This window comes from Camelus dromedarius, chromosome 25, assembly GCF_036321535.1.
Source record: "Camelus dromedarius isolate mCamDro1 chromosome 25, mCamDro1.pat, whole genome shotgun sequence".
In the NCBI taxonomy this organism is placed as follows: Eukaryota; Metazoa; Chordata; class Mammalia; order Artiodactyla; family Camelidae; genus Camelus; species Camelus dromedarius.
In genome coordinates, this window is record NC_087460.1 from 201,959 (window position 1) to 221,338 (window position 19,380).

At 55.5% G+C, this 19,380-nt stretch overlaps 1 protein-coding gene across 12 annotated transcripts in view; it reads left to right on the forward strand.

Moving 5' to 3' along the window:
• Window positions 1-19,380, forward strand: part of MICAL3 (microtubule associated monooxygenase, calponin and LIM domain containing 3) — a 157,942-nt gene that overhangs the window by 106,378 nt on the left and 32,184 nt on the right. For all 12 annotated transcript variants that reach the window (XM_064478811.1, XM_064478813.1, XM_064478810.1 and 9 more), the window contains 3 exons: window positions 1,948-2,036; window positions 2,680-2,767; window positions 16,426-16,621. In XM_064478811.1, the coding sequence (XP_064334881.1) occupies window positions 1,948-2,036; window positions 2,680-2,767; window positions 16,426-16,621 (373 nt within the window). The remainder of the gene's footprint in view (window positions 1-1,947; window positions 2,037-2,679; window positions 2,768-16,425; window positions 16,622-19,380) is intronic.

The following is a 19,380-nucleotide window of genomic DNA, read 5'->3' on the forward strand; positions in this document are numbered from 1 at the left end:
CAGTCCCTCACGCTCCAGCTACCTGATCCTTGAGCACTCTGCCCGTAGGTCATGCCCCATGTTCCCTTGAGGACGCAGATGAAGGGTCATGGGAGCTTGCACTCCCATCAGGGAACGCAGGTGAGATGGTGTGAGAGTGACCGGGGCTGAGGGTGCAGTGCAGAGTGTAACAGGGTTCAGCGGGGGAGCTCGTGGGGCTCAGCAGTTCCAGGAGCACCGTCCCTGTCCTTATGGGAGTCTGAGCTGGTGGGAAAGGACGAGATGGGGGCGCAGCCAAGGAGGGACTCACCTGTTGAGTGCGGCATTCCCGACAGTGGGTCAGCAGCATATGTGTGTAACAGAGTACAACTCACCCATAAAAAAGAAGGATATTTTGCCATTTGTGGTCCTTCATTCAATTTTTCTTCTTTTCACTTCAAAAACCAGAATTTTATAACTGGGGCATAAACATTTCCATTGCATCAAAAACAACAAAATACCTAGAAATAAACTTAACCGACGGGGTTACCCGTAGTCTGACAACTGTAAAACATTGATGAAGGAAATTGAAGATGATACAAAGAAATGGAAAGATATCTTGTGCTCTTGGATTGGAAGAATCAATATTACCAAAAAGTCTCTACTACCCAAAGCAATCTACAGATCCAGTGCAGCCCCTGTCAGAATACTTGTGACATTTTTTCACAGAACTAGAATAAACAATTCCAAAATTTGTACAGAACCATGAAGGACCCCGAGTTGCCAAAGCAATCTTTTGTAGGTCTTTTTCCCCCCCCCTATTTTTTGATCACTAATTCACTCTTCTTAGTCAATATTGGTCTGTTCAGATTTTCTGCTTCTTTATGACAGACCTGATGGGTTGTGTGTTTCTAGGTGACCCAGCTTTTGGCCCATGATTGTTTATAATAGTTTCTCGTGATCCTTTGTGTTTCTGTGGTGTCAGTTGTAATGTCTTCTCTTTCATTTCCAATTTTGAGTCTTCTGTCTCTTTTTCTGAATTAGTATAATAATGGTTTGTCAATTTCATTTATCTTTTCAAAAAAAAAACAACTCTTAGTTCCATTGATCTTTTTTATTGTATTTTTGGTTAGGTTCTCTAGTTTTGAGAACAGGAAAGTTCATTTGTCAAAGGAACTGCTCCCCAGATGAGAAGGAGGAGTGGGGTTACTCCTGTTTCAACAGTTTCTGTAGTAGGGTCTATCCTTTAATTTTCAAAAGCCTTGGCTCTAACTGGGAGTAAAGAAAGAGTTGGGGGGAAAATGACCCTTTGTGACTGAATCCCACTACCAGCTTCATGGGAAAATGTTTTTCACACTCTTGACCACACCCACGGAGAGGCATGCGTGTTACACCGGGACCTGGAGGTCTTGGGCCGCACAGCTGAGACCTGTGGGAAGTAACACTTGACTGACGGTGCCGCTGTGCACTCTGATGCTTCTCACTCAGTTTTATTCTGTTTCATTCTAGTCACAGTCCGTTGTAGGATTTTTTTTTTTTGGTTGGTTCTGTATTGTTTTTTAATGCTGATCCTGGCCCACTAGGGGTCAAAGCTGCAGCTTGGTGATGGCTTGTGGGGGGAACAGGAGGGGCTCTGGCAGAGTTAACGGTCAGTGCCACCCCACCCCCAGCAGCCTTCACGCCTCCACCACTTGTGTTCATTCTTGGTTTCTCCAGAAATGCCCCTCTGGCCTTGCATGTGACCACACTTTGTTCTCCACACACTGCCACTTTGTCTGCTGGCCCTCCCACGCAGGCTTGTCTTTTCTCTCAGCCCTGATTAGGGTATGGCTCCGTGGCCTCCACACATCCAGGAGAGAAGGGCCTGGCCTCCCTGAACAGGAACCCTTGGCCTGGGAAAGGCTGGGGCTGGGGTTGGGGACTAGGGCATCAAGTTCAGATTTTCAGAACCTGCTCGCTCCCTCTTACTCCGCCTCTTGGTGCCTGCAGGTAAATTCTACTGCAAACCACACTACTGTTACCGACTGTCCGGCTCTGCACAGAGGAAGAGACCAGCAGTGGCTCCTCTGTCTGGAAAGGTAATAGTGATTCATCTTGGTGGCGGTGGGGGGTAGCAGGTGCCATTCCAGTGCAGTAACAGGTCAGGGTGTGGCCTGCAGGCAGGCCCTGAATGGCCGCTGAATTGCCTTTCCTGTGAATGGGGACGGTCTGAGAGACGGTCACAGTCCTGTTTGGGGAGGGAACAATGTTTCAAGCATAATCTCATGTTATATCTCACTAAAGTAATGTTCCATCACCACGTAAGTTGGATTTGGAAACCGTGTCAGGCCCTCCTTTATGCTCACTGTGTACAAAAGAAGCCTCTGCCTCCAGAAATAAGTACCTTTCTGAGAGGAGGACACTGAAAAAGGACTTGGCTATAAATAAATGCTCTGCGGCCAGTTCCTTTAACTTTACTTTGGGAATTATTTATCTTCTTTTTGTTTAATGAGAGTAATCAGCTCCTGCCCCATCTTTGTCAGGGAAGCTGGGTGTCCTCTTCACCGTGTGGTGTTGCCTTGTTGGTCTGCGGGCTTCCGCTGACTGCACAGGGCCTGTGGGAAAGGGGTCCCGGGTGGTGAAGACTGTGTCCCGACGTGACTCCAGCTGCCTGGTGGAGCCAGCCTCCTGAAATGGGGGTGCTCCACTCAGTCCCTCTTCCTCTCTCGCGGACTCTCTTAGGAGGCCAGGGCACCCCTGCAGGACGGCCCCGCCACAGACACCAGCGGACGCCCCAGCGCCGGTGCCAGCCCTGCCGAGAGAACTCCAGGTAGCCTCACTTCCTTGTTTGGCTGGGTGGCGCGTCACTCTCTCGGCCTCTGTGATAAGGCCAAGGGGATGAGCCAGCACTTCCAAAACAACATCTCCTCGATTGGGCATCAGGTGGCCCAAAACCCTCTGGACTCCTTTTTCATGTGCCAGCTGCTTGCATTTGGAGTCCCTTTTCTCTATGGCCTGTCAGAGGTGCTGTTACAAATCAGAGGGGAGTTTCACTGGCAGACTGTGAGCCAGTAGGGGTGGCACCGCCAGGCTCGGCCTCGCCCATGCAGAATCTCCAGGTTAGACCGCTGCAGCCCTGGGACTCGCCCACACCCATCAGACACCTTGGGGGCTGGCCCAGGCCCTGTCAGGTAAACAGGAGTTCAGAACAGGCTGCTTTTAGCGCTGACCCCGGCGAGGTAGCAGGCTCCTCAGACACAGAGCGTGGAATTGGGACAAGGCCCGTGATCCGGAAGTGTGTCCACTTCCTCTTTCCTCCGTCCTCTGGCCTCTTTCTTGCTCAGGCACCTAGACGAGCTGGCCCTGCTCTCCCCTCTCCCCTGCAGCCCCTGAAGGACATGCCTGTCCTGGCTGTCTGAGGGTGTTCACGCTCCTCACGAGGGTCAGGCCCTAATTTGTCCCACTTTCACTACCGCTTCTTATGTCAGGAGGGGAGTGCCACCACCCGCAGCCCTAAAAACACGTTTATTCTGGCCTTGAAGGGCAGGAGACGGAATGGCTCGGGGGCACCAGGCTTGTTGTGAATTGTGTTTTTTTCCTTAAGATCACCTCTCTCAACTCCCTGTCAAACCAGCCTGTGAGGTGGGGCCACTGTTCCACAGACATGGGTGGCCCTGACAACCTGCACGGCCCCAGACTGCTCACGGCCCAGGGTCACTGCAGCCAGTGGGGAGCAGTCATCAAGGTCACATTTCTGCTTATCACAAGTGTCAAAGCAAACCTATCTCAAGCAGTCATTTATAGGCTCTTAGAAATCACCCTATAAAAACCATGTAAAGATGATCAGCTAAAGCCAGAAACTGGAGAGGGAGTTGGGGTGGAATTTCCACAGTGGGAAAAAAGAGGAATTATCCACTCCACCTTCAGATGGGAGGCTCCCGGAGTCACTCCTTTCCTCATGCTTAAGAACTAACGGAATCCTCGTGGTGCTGTTCTGGGGCAGGGGGATGTGCCCTGAGGCTAGGTGGTGCCCCCGGCTGCAGTGCCAGGAGGCTGAGACGAAGCAGAGCCAGTGGGGCTCGGTGAACTCGGCTTCTGCTGCTCCATGTGTCCTGCAGGTGGGACCAGCATTTTGTAGCCATGTTTAAGCCACGAGTGACTTGGTACCTCTACAGCCTTGAACCCCTTTGTAATCTGTCTTTCTCAAAAAGCGCTGAAGGCCTTGCAGCAGGGGAGCTGGCAGATGACATAAGGAAAGGGGTCTAGACAGAGACGCCGTTGTGTGCCTTTGAGCAGCTGAGCACCACTGGGTACTCAGCAGGCGACGCAAGGCGCTAAGCCCTCCTTGTGGGCTTTGGTGCAGAGCGCCTTCTAAAGAGCGAGGCCCGCGAAGGTCAGGCCAAGTGAGCTGAGTACCCACCACCCAGCTCAGTTTGCCAGCCTTACTCTCTGCTTTGAGAGCGTGGGGCTTCAGGTTTTTAGGAGTCGTGGAGAATTCAGGGCTCTGTAGAGGAGAAGACAGTGTGAAGCAGGGAGAGATGATGAGAGCTGGTGATGTGGTAAAGTCACGACAACTAAGGCAGAAGCAGCCCGAGGACGTTCTTGATTCTGAAGGTGATGTGCCTCTGACAGTGCAGGGGTGTCGAGATACGGCCCTACGGCCGCCGCAGCCTGAGCCCCAGTTAGAGGTGCCCTCTGGGCTGTGGGAAGGCCAGCGCCGAGGGCCTGAGAGGTTCAGTTGTTTCAGAGGCTTCAGCCTCTGGAGACCTGTGCTGGACCTGGGTGGGCGTCTGACCTGCCCGGCCTCCGCAGAGGAGGAGCAGGGTCACAGGTGTGTTCTATCCTTGGCATGAAATCGACTTCTTTTTCTTCTTTAATGGGGATTTCTTTTTTTAAATCCCAAATTAAAGCTTTGTCTGGTTAGCTAGAACTTCCTTTTGAAAAGCTTCAGGAGAACTCAGGTGTTCTACGACTCCAGGCCGTGTCTTGGGCAGTGGTCGTCGCCCCAGGTCCCCGGCCCACATTCTCAGCTGCGCGTGTAGGGGTGTGACTCCTGCCCCCCGGGTGGAGCTGGAAGCCCTGTGACTGGGTGGCACTGGTTGTTCTGTGCCCCCGTTTCCCTCTTCTCTCGTACATTCTTTTTCTCATGCACCAAAATTACTGCCATTGCAAAAAAACAAACATAGCCCACAAGTTAGAGGAACCTAGTCCCGCATTGTCTGTCTCTGGCAGCCTTGCCTACAGCTGCTGCCTGCTTCAGTGTCTTTGTAATGTGCTTTAAATATAGAAACCTCTCTTTTGTCCTCGGTATCTGTAATGCTTCGTTTCCAAGCTGCTGATACGGACTACTGCAGATCAGTGGGCCTGGCCAGGACTTTCTTACCCTGGCCTCACAGTCCTGCCCTGACTTTAGGAAGCCTTTGGACAACAACAGTCAGAGAAAGAAAACCCCCAAGTTGGGTCTTATCCCCGTGAATACAAGACCCTCAGTTGCAGGTTTTAGATCCTTGTTTCAGGCAGAGGCACCCCCTCGACATCTGAAATGGTGGGAACCATAAATGAAGCAGACAGCCCCGGGCACCACAGGAAGGGATGGGAGCTTCTCAGCACAGGGACAGAGATGGGGTGGGAGAAGCAGTCCCTTGTCTGCCATCTTCTGGAAAGTTGACAAAAGACTGCCTTGCTGTGGCAGGTGCCTGCCCCGTCCCCAGACACCCCTGCACGGTCACCCCTGGGTTCCATAGTTTGGATGCTGAATGAGCCATTAAGAAATGCAGGCATTCGCCACACAAGCTAGAACAGCCACTTGCTATGAGGAATTCCATTTCTGGGTTCCGGCCGTCAGGAGGATATTACGAGATCTTCCCACTGCTTCTCAAGCCCTCTTCCCTTATAGGCATTTCTGGAAGACCTATTAGTAGAGCAGAGAATTCGGTACCCAGCTTAAACCCCCAGCCCTACCCCGAGTCACGGTAAATGGTGATCTGTGAACATTTATATACATACACGTGTGTGTTTATGCAGGTTGAATTTCACCTGCAGTAGATGTTTATATGTTGTGTCCTAAGTAACAATAACAGTACTGGTGACGCTTTTTCTAAGCGTCTTGTTCCCTGGTTCTGGAAGGCAAGGGGGCATTTCCCCTGGGGAGCTGTGCCTGACCTGGCGTAGTCTTTCGGAGGGCCGGAGCAGCCAGGCACACTGGTGCACAGGGAACTTCAGGGTGAGCGTCTCGGAAAATGAGCAGTGCACATGCCCAGCCCCCGAAAGTGACTTAGATGAACCCCAAGAGCCACTTGGCGTTCAGTGTGTGGCCTCCTGGGCCGTTCCTCAGCTTGCTGCTGTCTCTTGGTGTGCACTGTGTCTGTAGGACAGTGGGACATTTTTAGACCCTCCTGAAAGGAGCATCAGCTTGGCCTTGAAGGCCTGACCAGTGAATTAAGGGGTTCCGTACCCCTTTCCTGGGCTGTTGAGGTAGGGAAGAGAGCAGGCGGTTCAGAGAGGCCAGGGCTTTGCCTGGAAGGCCGCACCCGTCCACCTCCGGCCTCGTGTCTGCCCTTGTTGCTAACCTGTGTTCCTCTTAGTTTCGGTGTGTATCTTTGTGAGTTGTTTTTTTTTAATTGTGTAACTTTGTTTCTCCGTTACTGTGAAACTAAGGTGTTGTGCTTTTAATTTTTTTTTAACAAATGTTATCCTTCTTATTTAAGAGAATAAATTCCAAACACTCTTCAGGTTTCTGAGTATTTCTTTTCCTCCGCTTTTTCCTGATTGGAGGGTGGGAAAGGGTCGCTCAGGGAGTGGGCCTGAAACCGTTGTGCCTCCGGACTCTCAATCCTGGGCCAGGGTCAGGAGAGAGTGTACGTGTGTTAAAATGGGGAAATGGCATGTATATACCTAAAACGTAGGTTCCCGTTAACAAAAGGGTGGCATGGTGGGAGACATTCTGCTTGGTAGCAGCTGCAGGTAGAAGAGAGTGAGGAAGGTGCCCCCCCCCCCGGGCCCCACATTCAGTCAGCCAGTGCGAGGGACCGAGGGCTGGAGCCGGCGGCGGAGGGGCAGGAGACCACACTGAGCCTGCGTCTGCCTGGGGCAAGGAGCCCAGCGCTGCTCCTGTTTCTGACTCTGGCCACTGCCCTGGGGGCCGGGAGTAGTTAGGTGTCTCTGCTCTGCCTTGAGGCTTTCCCACATGTAGCAGCCAGGCAGGGGTTCAGGAGGAGGACTCCTCCTCAAGATTCTGAAGTTAGCCCTTACCTTGCAGCTCACACCCAGCCCAGCACCTAGCAAGTGCCCGCAAGTAGACGAGTCACAAGCGCTGCGGGCAGGGGAGGCAGCCAGGTCAGGCCCCTGCAGCCGTGTGCTGGGCGTGCCTCTTCACCACTTGTACAGGGGGTGGGGTTGGGTTTGCTCAGGAAACCTTCCAGCGCCTGGGAGGGGAGGCAGGGCCACTTCAGGTGTTTCCAGGTTTCTCCAGTGCATGAGCACCGTCTCGTGTTGACTTCCTGTGGCGTGGCTTCTGCACAGCTCTGCAGACATTACGATCGTTCCCTGAATATTCCTGAGGCACCTTATGGATCTGCAAGGACAGTGGGTGAGAAGTTGAGCCGCTGCCCACACCCAGCCCCTGACTCAAGCCGAGCAAACTCCACCTTGCCTCTGATGATGTCCTTCCCTCTCCACGAGCGTACACAGGTGTGGCCAGAGGTCCCCAAAGTGTGAAGAAGGCTCACCACTGACAGAGGCCCCTCTTTGGCACTTTGGGGATACCTCCCGGCAGGGGAACAGGCTGAGAGCAGGCGCCTGGGGCCATGCTAATGATTACTGGAAAAATCCTCACCGCAGAGTCGGATTTCTGTCGCCTCTTGTGTGTTCTAATTTACCTCTGTTTCTGTACTTGTCAGCTCACTGTGATTGTATGTTAATCGCATGAAACTGTCCCTAGTGTGTGTCTTCAGTGATGGAGTCCCTGTTCTGCATTTCTGTAGAGTGTCAGGATGATTTCCAGTGCATCGCTGCTGTTCCATGGTGTCCTTGCCCAGAATTGTAGGTCTTTGATAGTTGTTTATGCTGAGGAGCCCAGGTCACCAGAGAAGCCTGCTTCCCTGAGGTGCCAAAGCCACCTTCCCTGCACCCTGGGTCCTGGTGTCACTGGGCCTCCTCCAGAGCCAACCCCCCGGAAAGGTCGGCCCCCCTGAGTGTCCCTGGAGACCCTCTGCCAAGTGTGGAGCGGGGACACCAGATGGACCTGGGCCTTAAACGGACACGACAGAATTGGGGCTGTTTCACTGCAAAGGTCTCAGTAAATACGTTTTCATTCAGCATTCGTGTTCTTTCAAGGTAACGAAACTGGGCCTATGTGAATGTGAACTCCAGGGAGGCAGAGGCCCCCTGCGCTTGGTAAATGGCAGAGGTCCAGCCTGGAAGGTGTGGTGGGTGGCCTCTCCCTGGGACCTGAGGGAAGAGTGTCTGTGAGGCACCAAGCCTGGCCTGAGCTCAGCCTGGTGCCGAAGGAGCAGTTACGGCAGCCTGTCCGTTCTTGTTTCCCTGTTTTCTAGAACTGAGTCAGGATTAGAAAGACCAGGTTTGAGAGACCAGCTATAGAATTTCTGCCCCACCGTCTTACCAGTGACAGACTTACTGGGTTAGTAGGTTCTTCCTTTAAAAGTAAATGTTCTGCCCTAGAGTTCAGTCTAATGTGAATTACTCGAAACCAGCTCCCTGCATGCCTTTAGCGGGGCCCACCTTTCTTGGGGTGTCAGGATTGCTGGAGGCCCAGTAACGCTGGGACCTGGGGTGCAGGGAAGGCAGCCCCGGAGGCGCGTGGAGGCTCTGAGCCTCCGAGAAGCAGGCAGTGCTGGGCCCTAGGGTAACCGGGGGCGGGGACCAACCGGCTGCAGGGCGCCAGGTCTCGCTGCCTGTGCTCCACGCAGTGAGAGCCCCTTCTCTGCTGACGTCCCCCTCAAATGAAAGCAGGGAGTAACACTTGAAGTGCACTGACTCCTGTTGTCCCCCCCAAGTGATTGCGCTGGTTACTTTGCCATAGCAGCCGTTGTCACTAACTCCGGGAGAGCATTCCGGAAGACGCAGGATGGCGGGCAACTGACCTGCAGCACCTGTGGCACGTGGGGTGTTGTCAGGTGCTGTGTGCCCTCACCTCTCACCAGGCTCCCAGTGGGCTGTGAGGAGGGTGTCATCTTGCAGGGAGACAAGCACGTGGAAGGCAGGCAGACTGATCGAGGCCACAGAACTGACCAGCAGTCGGGGTGGAGGCTACCCCAGAGCCTGCACGCCCGCAGCGCCATGCCCTCCATCCGACTCCAGCTTCGGGCGTCCACCCTGGGAGAGAGGGGCTCAGCTCACAGGCACGGCTTGTCAGAACCACTCGTGGGCATCTGTCTAATCAATGCGTGAGCGTTTGATTATTCCTGGGATATACGTGGCCCCAGTTTTCGAGCAATGATCCCAGGGCAAGGAACATGACTTTGGAAACAGTAGATTAAAGAACAAAGGGTTTCATCACCGATACGTGAAAGGGGAAAAATCAAAAGAAATTGAGGAAGAAAATAAAAACGTTGAATTGACTATATAATACGCTGAACTTTTCATTTTCTCCACATCAACACTTCTTTTGATCATCACAAATAAAATCAGCTCTGAAGTTGTATTACTAAGAATAAGCCGAGAACATTGCCTTCCTGTGTCCCCCAACGTGGAGCCGTGCCTGCCAGCCGTCCAGGGGTGGTTTATGTTCGCAGGGGCATTCAGGTTGTTCTCTGGGCCCCAGTGTAGCTCCTTCTGATGCGTAAATCCGTTGCTTATTTCTCCTTGTATGCACTCATTTTATTTCTGTAAAAGGGACCAGTGGTGGTTGAGCTGACGTCTTCATTCTCTTACTGCTGTCACAGCTGCCACTCGCAGTCCCCATGAGTATTTGCCTGCCCTGGACTGGGTGGAGTTGGCAGAAGGAAAGAGAGGGGGTGGGATCTGCATCTTCGTTCTGACTACTGGAGCAAAATCACCTGTGAAAGGAGAGAGACGTGGAAATTCTTACCTATCGAAGTTTGGGCCGCCTTGGACTCCACTCACACGTAAAATGACGCTTAAATCTGGGCTAACCAGACACGGCATTGTGATGAGCAGTTTGGCTTTGCAGTGTTTGGAGAGTGTGGTTGGGCACAGAAGTGCCCTCGGGTCTGAGCACCTGCAAGCACAGCAGGGAAGATGTCGGGACAGGGAGCCCATGAGCTTGCCGAGGACGTTTTTTGGAAAGTGGAGAGAAGAGGAGCTGAGGACAGAGGGAAAGACGCTTTTCCCACATTGTGTCTTCAAGTCTAGTTTCCTCCCTGGGTTTAGCAAAAGGACCTTCTGATGGTACCTGTCAGCTTCCAGCACCCAGCGAGGAGCATGGCCGGTCACCAGCTTTTGTCTCCCGCAGGCCCTGGCCCAGCCTGGTCGTCTGGCTCACACACATACACACAGCACAGCAGGCGGGGCTCAGACAGCGAGCAGTCCCCTGTGAGTGGGGTCTTGCAGGGTGTGGTGAGAGCCGGGCCCCTCCCCTGGGCGTCCTCTCTGCACCAGCCGTTCCCAGGGGTCCTCCATGTGCTGCGCTCCGGGGTCTGGCAGCAGAGGTGGGGACTCTGTCGTGATGACCTTGTCTGTCGGGCCCCGGCTCAGTCAGGTGGGTTGGTTGTGGCCTGTTGAGTGAGATGGAAGTAGTTTGATGTGACTCCAGGAAGGGTCCTCGGGCTCAGCACTCTTGACCTTCAGGCAGGACAAGTCTTTGCTGCACACTGTTGTCTGTATCCCCCGATGTCTCTGACCTCTTCCCGCCAGATGTCAGTACACCCCTTCCCAGGTTGTGACAACCAGAAATGTTCCCTGACACTGCCAGGTGACCCCTGAGGGAAAGACTCACCTGGTTGCTCACTGATCTAGACTAAAGTTGGAGAAGGATGTGACATAGATGTAAAAATGGCCTCGATTTTATTGTTCCCCTCAGAGATCAGGAAAGAGGGAGTGAGGCTAAGGAAAGGGATGCAGGCAGGGCCCCTGTCACAGCTGTGGGCGCAAGCCTGCCCGCACGTGGTGTTTGCTGACGGGTGTGTGTGCTGGCCGACCTCCACCGGACGGTTCAAAACGGAAGCACTAGTGCTTTCCCTGTCCCACGGGGAGTTGCCCCTGCACCCCCGGAATATGCTCTTCCTTCTGTGGGGATGGATCATGGCTTCGGGGACCAGAGCTGGGTCTGGGTGGAACAGGTGTGGCTCTCGAAGGGAGATGCCGAGTTAAGCTGGTGCTCTGCAGACTGCTGGCCATGCCGTCTTGGGTCCTGGATCTCTCTGAGCCTCAGCTTCCCCCTCTAATAAAATCATAAAATGGAAGAAATGCTTCCTGCTCCTCTCACCTCATAAGGTTGTAAAGAGCAAATAAGCCAAAATGTTTGGAAACTTGTTTATTTGAAAGGGTTACAGGAATATCACCCATGACCACCATTGGTGGGGATGCCAGAAGCTCTGGAATAACCGGAGAGAGAGAGTGAGTGAGGATTACTTCTGCCAACTGGCTGGTGGGCCCCTCGGGCCTGGGCTTCCCAGGGGTCAGACAGGACAGCCCGCTGGGATGTGTTCCCAGCCGGCAGAGATTTGGGAGCAATGGGAGGAACCAAGAAGGGCTTGCTGGGCCGGGGACGCCGGGCCGGGAGTTGGCCCGCACAGCACGTTGAATCTCCGCAGGGCTTGGCTGAATTTGGTCTTGCTTTCTCCTCTGCCTGCATGGATGGGCTGTGAGGTCACCTCACTCCGTGATGTCCTGGGGCTCTTCAGTCACAGGTAGGGCTCACGTCAAGCTGAATTTTCAGCACCTCAGGGAGAGTCAGAGGACTGGGCGGGACTATAGCTTAGCTTAGCTTAGGCTGACGAGGGTTGCACATGGTCTGGAGACAGTCTGGTTTGACCTGCACCCCGGTCCCCGGGGCTTCTGTGCTCCCTCACGGACCATTAGTGGGAGAGGACGTTTGGTCTCCAGAGGAGGGAGAACAGTGCTTGTGGGTCAGTGGGGAGGTGCAGTAACGTGACGTGCTCCCTTCCTCGTCCCCAGGCCCTGTCCCCAGGCTCTCAAGGTTCTTTCCCAGGCCAGTCTCAGGACGCGCTCACAGACAGGAGTTGTGGGCGTTGCTGGAGGTGACCTCAGCTCCTGGGCCAGCTGAGGGGACCTGCGTATGAGACTGTGTGTCTGTAAGAAGACCCTGTGGTAGGGAGCCCTTCCTGGGATGTGGGTTTGTCTCTGTTGATAGATTCCGGGCAAAGACCCAGGATGTTGGCCATCACTTTCCACAGCTTAGAGACCAAGCCTGCTCTGGGGCTATGCGGTTGGCCCGGAGAGAGCCCTGGACCCAGCTCTGGACACTCTGGATCGAAGTGCCAGCAGATGGGAGGGACGAGGTTTGAAGCCAGCGTCTTGGGGAAAGCGCAGCGTGTGCAGCCTGGCGTGCAGATGCGCGGGCTTCTCCCTCACACCCCTCCCCACTGCTCACTCTTACTGGGTCTGGTCTGCCGGTCGGCACTGTGCTCCCCAAGCTCGGCTGCTCTGCACCGTGAGGTGAAGCCCCCGTTTTAAGACAGCAGATCATTTGAGGTGGTTTCTTGTCAGAGCCTCGCTGCCTGGAGTCTTCTGAGGCGCCGGCAGCCTGTAGGAGTGCCTCTTCTCTGGCGCTAAGGCAGCAGCTACAGTCTTTGCACAGACGGGGCATTTGCCCCTGTTCCTGGGGCCTGGAGCAGCAGGAGCCCCTTGAGAGACACAGAGTCCTTCACTGTTCTGTGTCAGGAGGAGGAAAGTGAGGCCAGAATATGTGCAGCCAATTTCTTCAAATTATAGTGAAGAATCGTTCTTGTTTAGCTGCAGGATGAGATTATCCTGAGTGTTTATCCAGAACAATCTCCTGAACACCTGCTCCGACGCACTGACGGGCTCCAGAGGCCCAGGTGACTAGGGCGGCCCCTCCCAGCAGAGCCGCTGGTTTGGGGGTTGTTGAGGAGGTAGATGGTGCTATAAAGACACATGTAGGGGCCCTTGGACCTGGCAGGGGTGTGGGGGGAGCAACAGGAAGAAGCCGGAGAGAAGGGAGGGCTTGGCTTACCTGTTGAGCCGTCCTCTTCACCTGCCTCTTAAGATTTCAGAGCTCAGTCCCACGGGTGGGTTGGTTGACAGGTCACTTACACGTAACTGGAGATCTTCCCTGTGTGAGACCTGCATCTGTGGCCTAGGTGACTCACTCACATCCTAGCTGGAGCTCAGCCGTCACAGGAGTTAAGAGAAAACATGGCCAAACCTCAGTGCTTCAGTCGAGCCCACAGCTTCCCAGCACCTAAGAGGTGGCTGTTCTGTGGGGGTGACCCAGCCGACTGTAAATGGTCAAGTTGAGACTCACATGTGAGGTATTTCAGCACGTGAAAAATCCATTATCAAGAGAGCTGCACAAGGCCTGTAACGTTTCTGTGCCCTAAAAGCACCCTTTTGCCTTGTCATGTAGTGGCGTGTGCCCCACCGGGATTCCCGTCTGCCAGGAGGGACCCTGGGAGATGTTGTAGTAACAACAGCGGAAGGAATTTCACGTCAGAAAACCAACTTACAGCAGAAGTTCCGTGGGCTCCTGCGGAGGGGAGGGCCCCCAGCCTTCCTGAGATGACACTCCGGCTATGGGCTGTCCCATCCCGTCTGGGTGGGCTTCCTGGTCTAGTTCTGATTTCTCCCTGTCGGCTTTCCTCTCCTGGCCTCTCTGCTAACTGAGTGTCCCCACAGCTTGTGTCCACGTGACCTCCTTTTCTCCGTGCCCCACGTGAAAATACCGCAGACGAAGAGTAGACGGGAGGTGTGTGCAGGGAGGTCACGGTCCCATCCCGCACGTCTGGGAGGAGGGAGCCCTGGGAGCAGTGTTGGACCTGCCCGCCTGAGCCTTTGGGCAGCAGGCAGTGACTTCATCACTTGCCTCCTGAGCAGACTCCTGAGTCCTCCTGTCGCATGACTTTGGGAAGGGAGGCGCTGTCACCCTTCTCCCTGTGGGGGGTTTGCTGTTCAGGGCCGGAGTCTCCTTACCATCACCCCGAGTGCCTGCCCAGGAACGGGGTGACTGTTCCCTCTGCGGCGAAGTTACTCGGTGTGAACTGCTGATGTTCGTGGATTTCCCTGGGGTGAAGTTCTTGCTCTGTTCTTCTTCCCCATCTAGAAGAAGTACTGGATTTCACTCCGTATTTGTGGAGTTGCCACAAACTTTGTGCTTGGGCCCTTGCTCCCCATTTATTTCCCTTTGCACGTAAGGACAGTTGTCAGAAATACGTGGTAAGTTGGGACGTTGTAGCCGGGTAGCCTTAGCTGTGTCTTTATCAAGCTGGGTTTTGATGAGGAGAAAGAGGCCAGAAGGCTGGTGTTGGAAAGGGTGGGCCCACGGTTAGAGCCTGTGCCTTCCAAGGGCCCGGGGGCGGGTTTGGAAAGTGTCAAGGCCATGTCTGCCTGCTGTGTCCCTGCCTCCTTTGTGCTGTTATGTGGGGTCCACGTGGTCCCTCATCTTGCAGGTGCCCTTGGCCAGCATCACAGCTCACACTTCAGGCCCTGAGCTCGGTGTCGGAGAGCGGTCCGGGATGGTCAGAAGGGTGCGGAGAAGAGGACGGGAGGGTGTGTACGCACGGCACAAGGGTTCGTTCTCAGGCCCGTGGTTGTCCATTGACCCAGATCTGTGAGTGAATGTGCCCCGGGTCTTGCTTTTCATTAGAGGTTCTCTCGTAAATTTGAAGGATGCTGTTTGGTGGGAGACCCTGATCATTCCAGCAGGTACACTGAAACTTTATTCTGTGACTGCCTGGGTTCAGATAGAGTTCTCACTAACGATATTATGAAGAAGTTGAGAACATTGTACACAAAATTGCCAACCTTCCAGAACATTTTCTGCACAGCCTCTCATCACAGAAGTTACAAAATTGGTGCTCCCACCTGTTCCTTTCGTCGTTTATCACGGGGCTCCTGGGCTTCGCCCGACAGACCACCTGTCACCCGACCTTGGGTTGCCATGACTTCGCCCCTTACAGCTGAGAATATCCCCAAAGCCCGGTCACCTGCTCCCACCGCAGTGTCTGCCTCCTCTCCACCTGCAAGTCCCTCCCCCTCGCAGACCTCTGACAGCAGATGGCCGCTGTGCAGGGCGGTGTCTGAGCCCTGCTGCTCCCTCTACCCAGAGCGCTCTTCCCGCCGTCTCCCTCCAGGGACTGCAGTTTGCCATCCAGAGCAAGTGGAAACAACAAACCTGTGCGGGTGGGTGGGGAGATGTTACTAGGACTCAGGTGGGCCACCTAACTTGTGTTGCTGAGCCCAGTGTGTGCTGGGCTGGAGCAGAAGAGGAGGGCAACGTGTACGGGGCACTGAGGTGGCTCACACCTGTGATTCATTCCATGTGCGTGTTAACCCTGGGACACAGGGATAGCCCCACGACAGATGAGCAAACAGTGTTGCGGTGGCTCTGTAACTTCCTACAGTTTCTCGGCTGCCGCCAGTGGGCTTCGGTGTCTGACTCTGCACCCACCCGCGATGTCCTGTGACATGAGCCCAGGAAGGCGTGCACCGGGGCCTCTTCTGCCCGAACATGGGACCACAGGGTGCGTCAGCAAAAGTAACGATGGTGATGGGGAGGGTGGAAGGACAGGGCATCTGAGGTCTCCAAGTCCACCCTCCCTAGCAGTCCTCAGAGAAATAAAGAGAAGTGGGGAGAGTTTTTTATGAAGCGTGATGGAATCTGGAGGTCATCCAGTATGAGAACAGACTTGGCTACAGACCATCAGCGGAACCACACCCTGGGTGCAGGGTGCTGGGAGCAGGGAGCCCGTGGTCTCCACGCGTCACCCCACAGATGACTTACTGTCTACAAAGGGGGCAGAGCAGTGAGTGGGCACCAGCTCAACCAGGTGGTCTGGCTCCTGTGACCAGGAAAGAGGTGGTCTGGACCCCTCTGCTCCTGCACAGGTGTGGTGGGACAGCCCAGCATTGCCAACATGGTGTTCCCAAGGGACAGAGAGCATGTGCTGTGAATCTAACACAAGGAGACGGCCCAGTCCGTGATGTGGAAACCTCTGTGGAGCCATTCGCCTGGGCACCTCAGTGGGCCAGCCAGATGCAGTGCTGGAGCCCTGGTTGGGTCCTGGACTGTTGTCAGGGAGGAAGGGCCCGAGGGGGAGGACTCCCTTCTCCAGGAGGCTCTCCCTAGAGTTCCAGCACAGCCAATGTCCACCACTCCCCCGGCTGTCTCTTCCAGTAGAGCAGGCATGGGGTGTTTTGCCTCTGCTCTCATACCAGCATCCTCCGGGCTCCACCAGACCCCGACCTTGTTGGCCGTTGCCCATGTCTGCCTCCTGGGCCTCGGGGGATGGCTGTCCCTCCTCTCCCTGAGAAATTCCTCTGTCGTTCCCATCACTGGTTGTAGAACTTTGCTTCTTGCTTGTCTTGCAGGTTCGAGTGTGAATGGCCTGGAGGAGCCCAGCGTTGCCAAGAGACTGCGGGGCACCCCGGAGAGGATTGAGTTGGAGAACTACCGCCTGTCGGTGAGGCAGGCAGAGGGGCTGCAGGAGGTGCCCGAGGAGACGCAGGCCGAGCACAACCTGAGCAGCGTGCTGGACACAGGGACAGAGGAGGATGTGGCCAGCAGGTCAGCCTGGGGTCGGGGCACTGCCTGCCGGACCCGGGGATGGGGTGATGGGTCCAGCAGGTTGGCCTGTGATCGGGGCACTGCCTGCTAGACACAGGGACAGGGGAATGGGGCCAGTAGGTTCGCTTGTGGTTGGTGCACCACCCGCCGGACTCGGGAACCAGGGGATGAGGGGACAGGGCCAGCAGGTCGGCCTGTGGTCGGTGTACCTGCCGCTGGAGGAGCAGCACAGCCCTGGTCAGGATGTGGCAGCTGACTGACTGGGATGGAGTATTGGCTGTGACACCAGGCAGGCTGTGACTTGTGTGCCTCCGTTTCCTCCTGTGAAATGGGGCAGTACCCGACCTTCTCTGGAGTCGTGTGAGGTTGCAAGTGGAGGCAGCACTGGGACTGCGCTGGGCATGCATACGTGCTTGTAGATGGCGCTGCTGTTGCTGCTTCAGTGCGATGCCTGGCCATTTGTAGAGGACTCCGTGTCCACCTCTCCCTTGTCCATCCTCTGGGACCCTGTGAGGCGGCACAGCCAAAGGTACATGTTGTCACCTTCTGGTGAGGAGACTGGGGGTGAGCACAGCGGGGATCGAGGATTGACAAAGATTCAAACTCAGGTTCCCTGGTCGGTTCCCCCTGCTGATCCACCTGCTCAAGCGTTAGGATCCTTATCTCTTCATCTCATAAGCCCGTAGGGACCCCCTTGACCTAATTCAGAGACTCAGTGCTGACTGAGCACCTGCTGAGGCCTTGACACTGCTCTTCATTGAAAAGGAACAGAAAGAATCTGCCCTGGGGTGGGGTTACACTGTGTTGGGGGCGAGGACCTCCACTGAGGCCCGGAGAGGTGAGGTGGCTTCCCCGAGACTGCACAGCCCAGACTCCCGCTCCTCTCTGCCACCTGCGAGTTGTGGGCAAGTTTCTTAACCTCTCTTGCCTCCACTTCCTCACCAGCAAAGGGCCCTGCACCTCCTAGGTTTGCTGCAAGCAGTGGACACGGTGTCAGGTGCTGAATCACCCCAGCGGTCACCGTAATTACTGCCACCTGGGGCAGGACTGGCACTCTGGGTTTGGTTCCTTACACAGGTGGTGTAAATGCCAGAACTAGGCTCTGCTCAACTTGCCCTGGGGCAGCAGTGACCAGGCTTGGCCTGCATCCAAGTCACCCAAGGGTTTGTTAGAGTGCAGATGGCTGAGCTGTTTTGGACTCTGTCAGTTTGGGGAGAGGTTCCTGGTGGTGCTGCAGTCTGGAGGCCACGCCCTGAGAACCCCTGCTCTAAATTTCCCAGTTTCCTTGATGGTGAACACATCCCACGACACTCGGTGGAAAATTCCTGCTGCCGCCGCTCTCCCCGTACCCGAGGGTCTCATTCAGTGGGTTGGGGTGGAGACCAGGAACATCTGTTTTTAGAGGACACCCTAAGTGATTTTTAGCATCGGCTTCATGGTTTAGGTCGCACAAGCAGGGAGCCTTGGCAGGGGCCAAGCTCCGTGACCCTTCCTTGGAGTGGGGAGGGAGCATCTTCCAAATTACTGTGAAAATGGCACTTTGGTCTTCTCTGCAGGAGGATCTGGTGTCCCCAGGCCGGGAAAGACTGGCTCTGTGATTGTTGTTGTGTTCTTCTGACTGCCTTTCTGGCAGGCTTTGCCCGTCTGCCGAAGTCCTTCAGTGTTTACACGTTCCTGGCTCATCCTTTAGTCAGAAGGGCTGGAGCAAACAGATAGTGCAGCCAAGGTGGCAGAGGGCTCCCTGAAAGTCGAAGACGGAGCAGCCCCTCCTTTGAGGCAGGTCTGAAATAAGAAATTCCTAGCTGTTCGCCTCTCTGCTCACCCTTCTCCAGCAGGGGCAGAGCCATTGCCAAGCAGGACCAGGCACATCTCCTCCACCGTCCACCTGGTGTTTACAGGGGTGTCAGGGTGGGTGGGCCCGGGATGCCCCGCAGGACAGAAGGCTGCACAGAGACAAGTGCGTGGGAATGGAAGGGGGGACCCGGGGCTTCGGGCTGGTCCCTGCAGCCGCCAGCCGCCCTCCTCATGGGCCTGCCTGAAGCCCCGCCCACCCCGCAGCTGGGAGCCTGGCTGAGGGCTTCCTGCTGAGGGTGGTGGTGTGGTGGGGATCCCAGCCTCCCCCACAGACTGTTGCCCAGGGTGGCCGTGCCCTGGGGCCCCTGTGGGGTTGGCGGAGCTAGTCTGTGGGCAGGGCCTTGTGCTGCGTCTGCTCCCTTGGGTCTGCCCCTCTGCGGAGCTCTTTTAAGCCTGGAGCAAGCCTTCTCCTTTTAGAAGCTGGGTCGTGGGGCTTTGGATCCTCCTGCCGGCTTGTCGGGGGCTTGGTGATGAGTCAGCGCCCAGGCAGCTCCGGGCAGGCGCAGTGAGGAGTTTCTGCGCCATATTCTAACTGATGGGTTGGCTCTGCTGTGGACGATTGCCGGGGGCTTCAGAGGGGCCGTCTCGCACTCCCAGAACCCAGGTGGCAGTGTGCCCGGCCCTCCTGGCCTAGTCCCTCGTCCATTCTTGCTGCGCCCACATGTGCCAGGCAAGTGGTCCCAAGTGGCTGATGCGGCAGGACCCGAAACCGTCACCCCACACCTCCTTATTAGACTCTCCACCTGGCCGCACAGGGAGACAGACTGTTCCTTCAGTCAGGGCACCCCAGGGCTGAGGGCCTCATCCCCCTGGCGGGGCAAGGCCAGGCTCTCTGAGCAAGGCCGGCACTCCTGGCCCTGGAGCCGGGCCGCGTCCTCATGCAGCCGCTGCCTCTCCACCAGGCG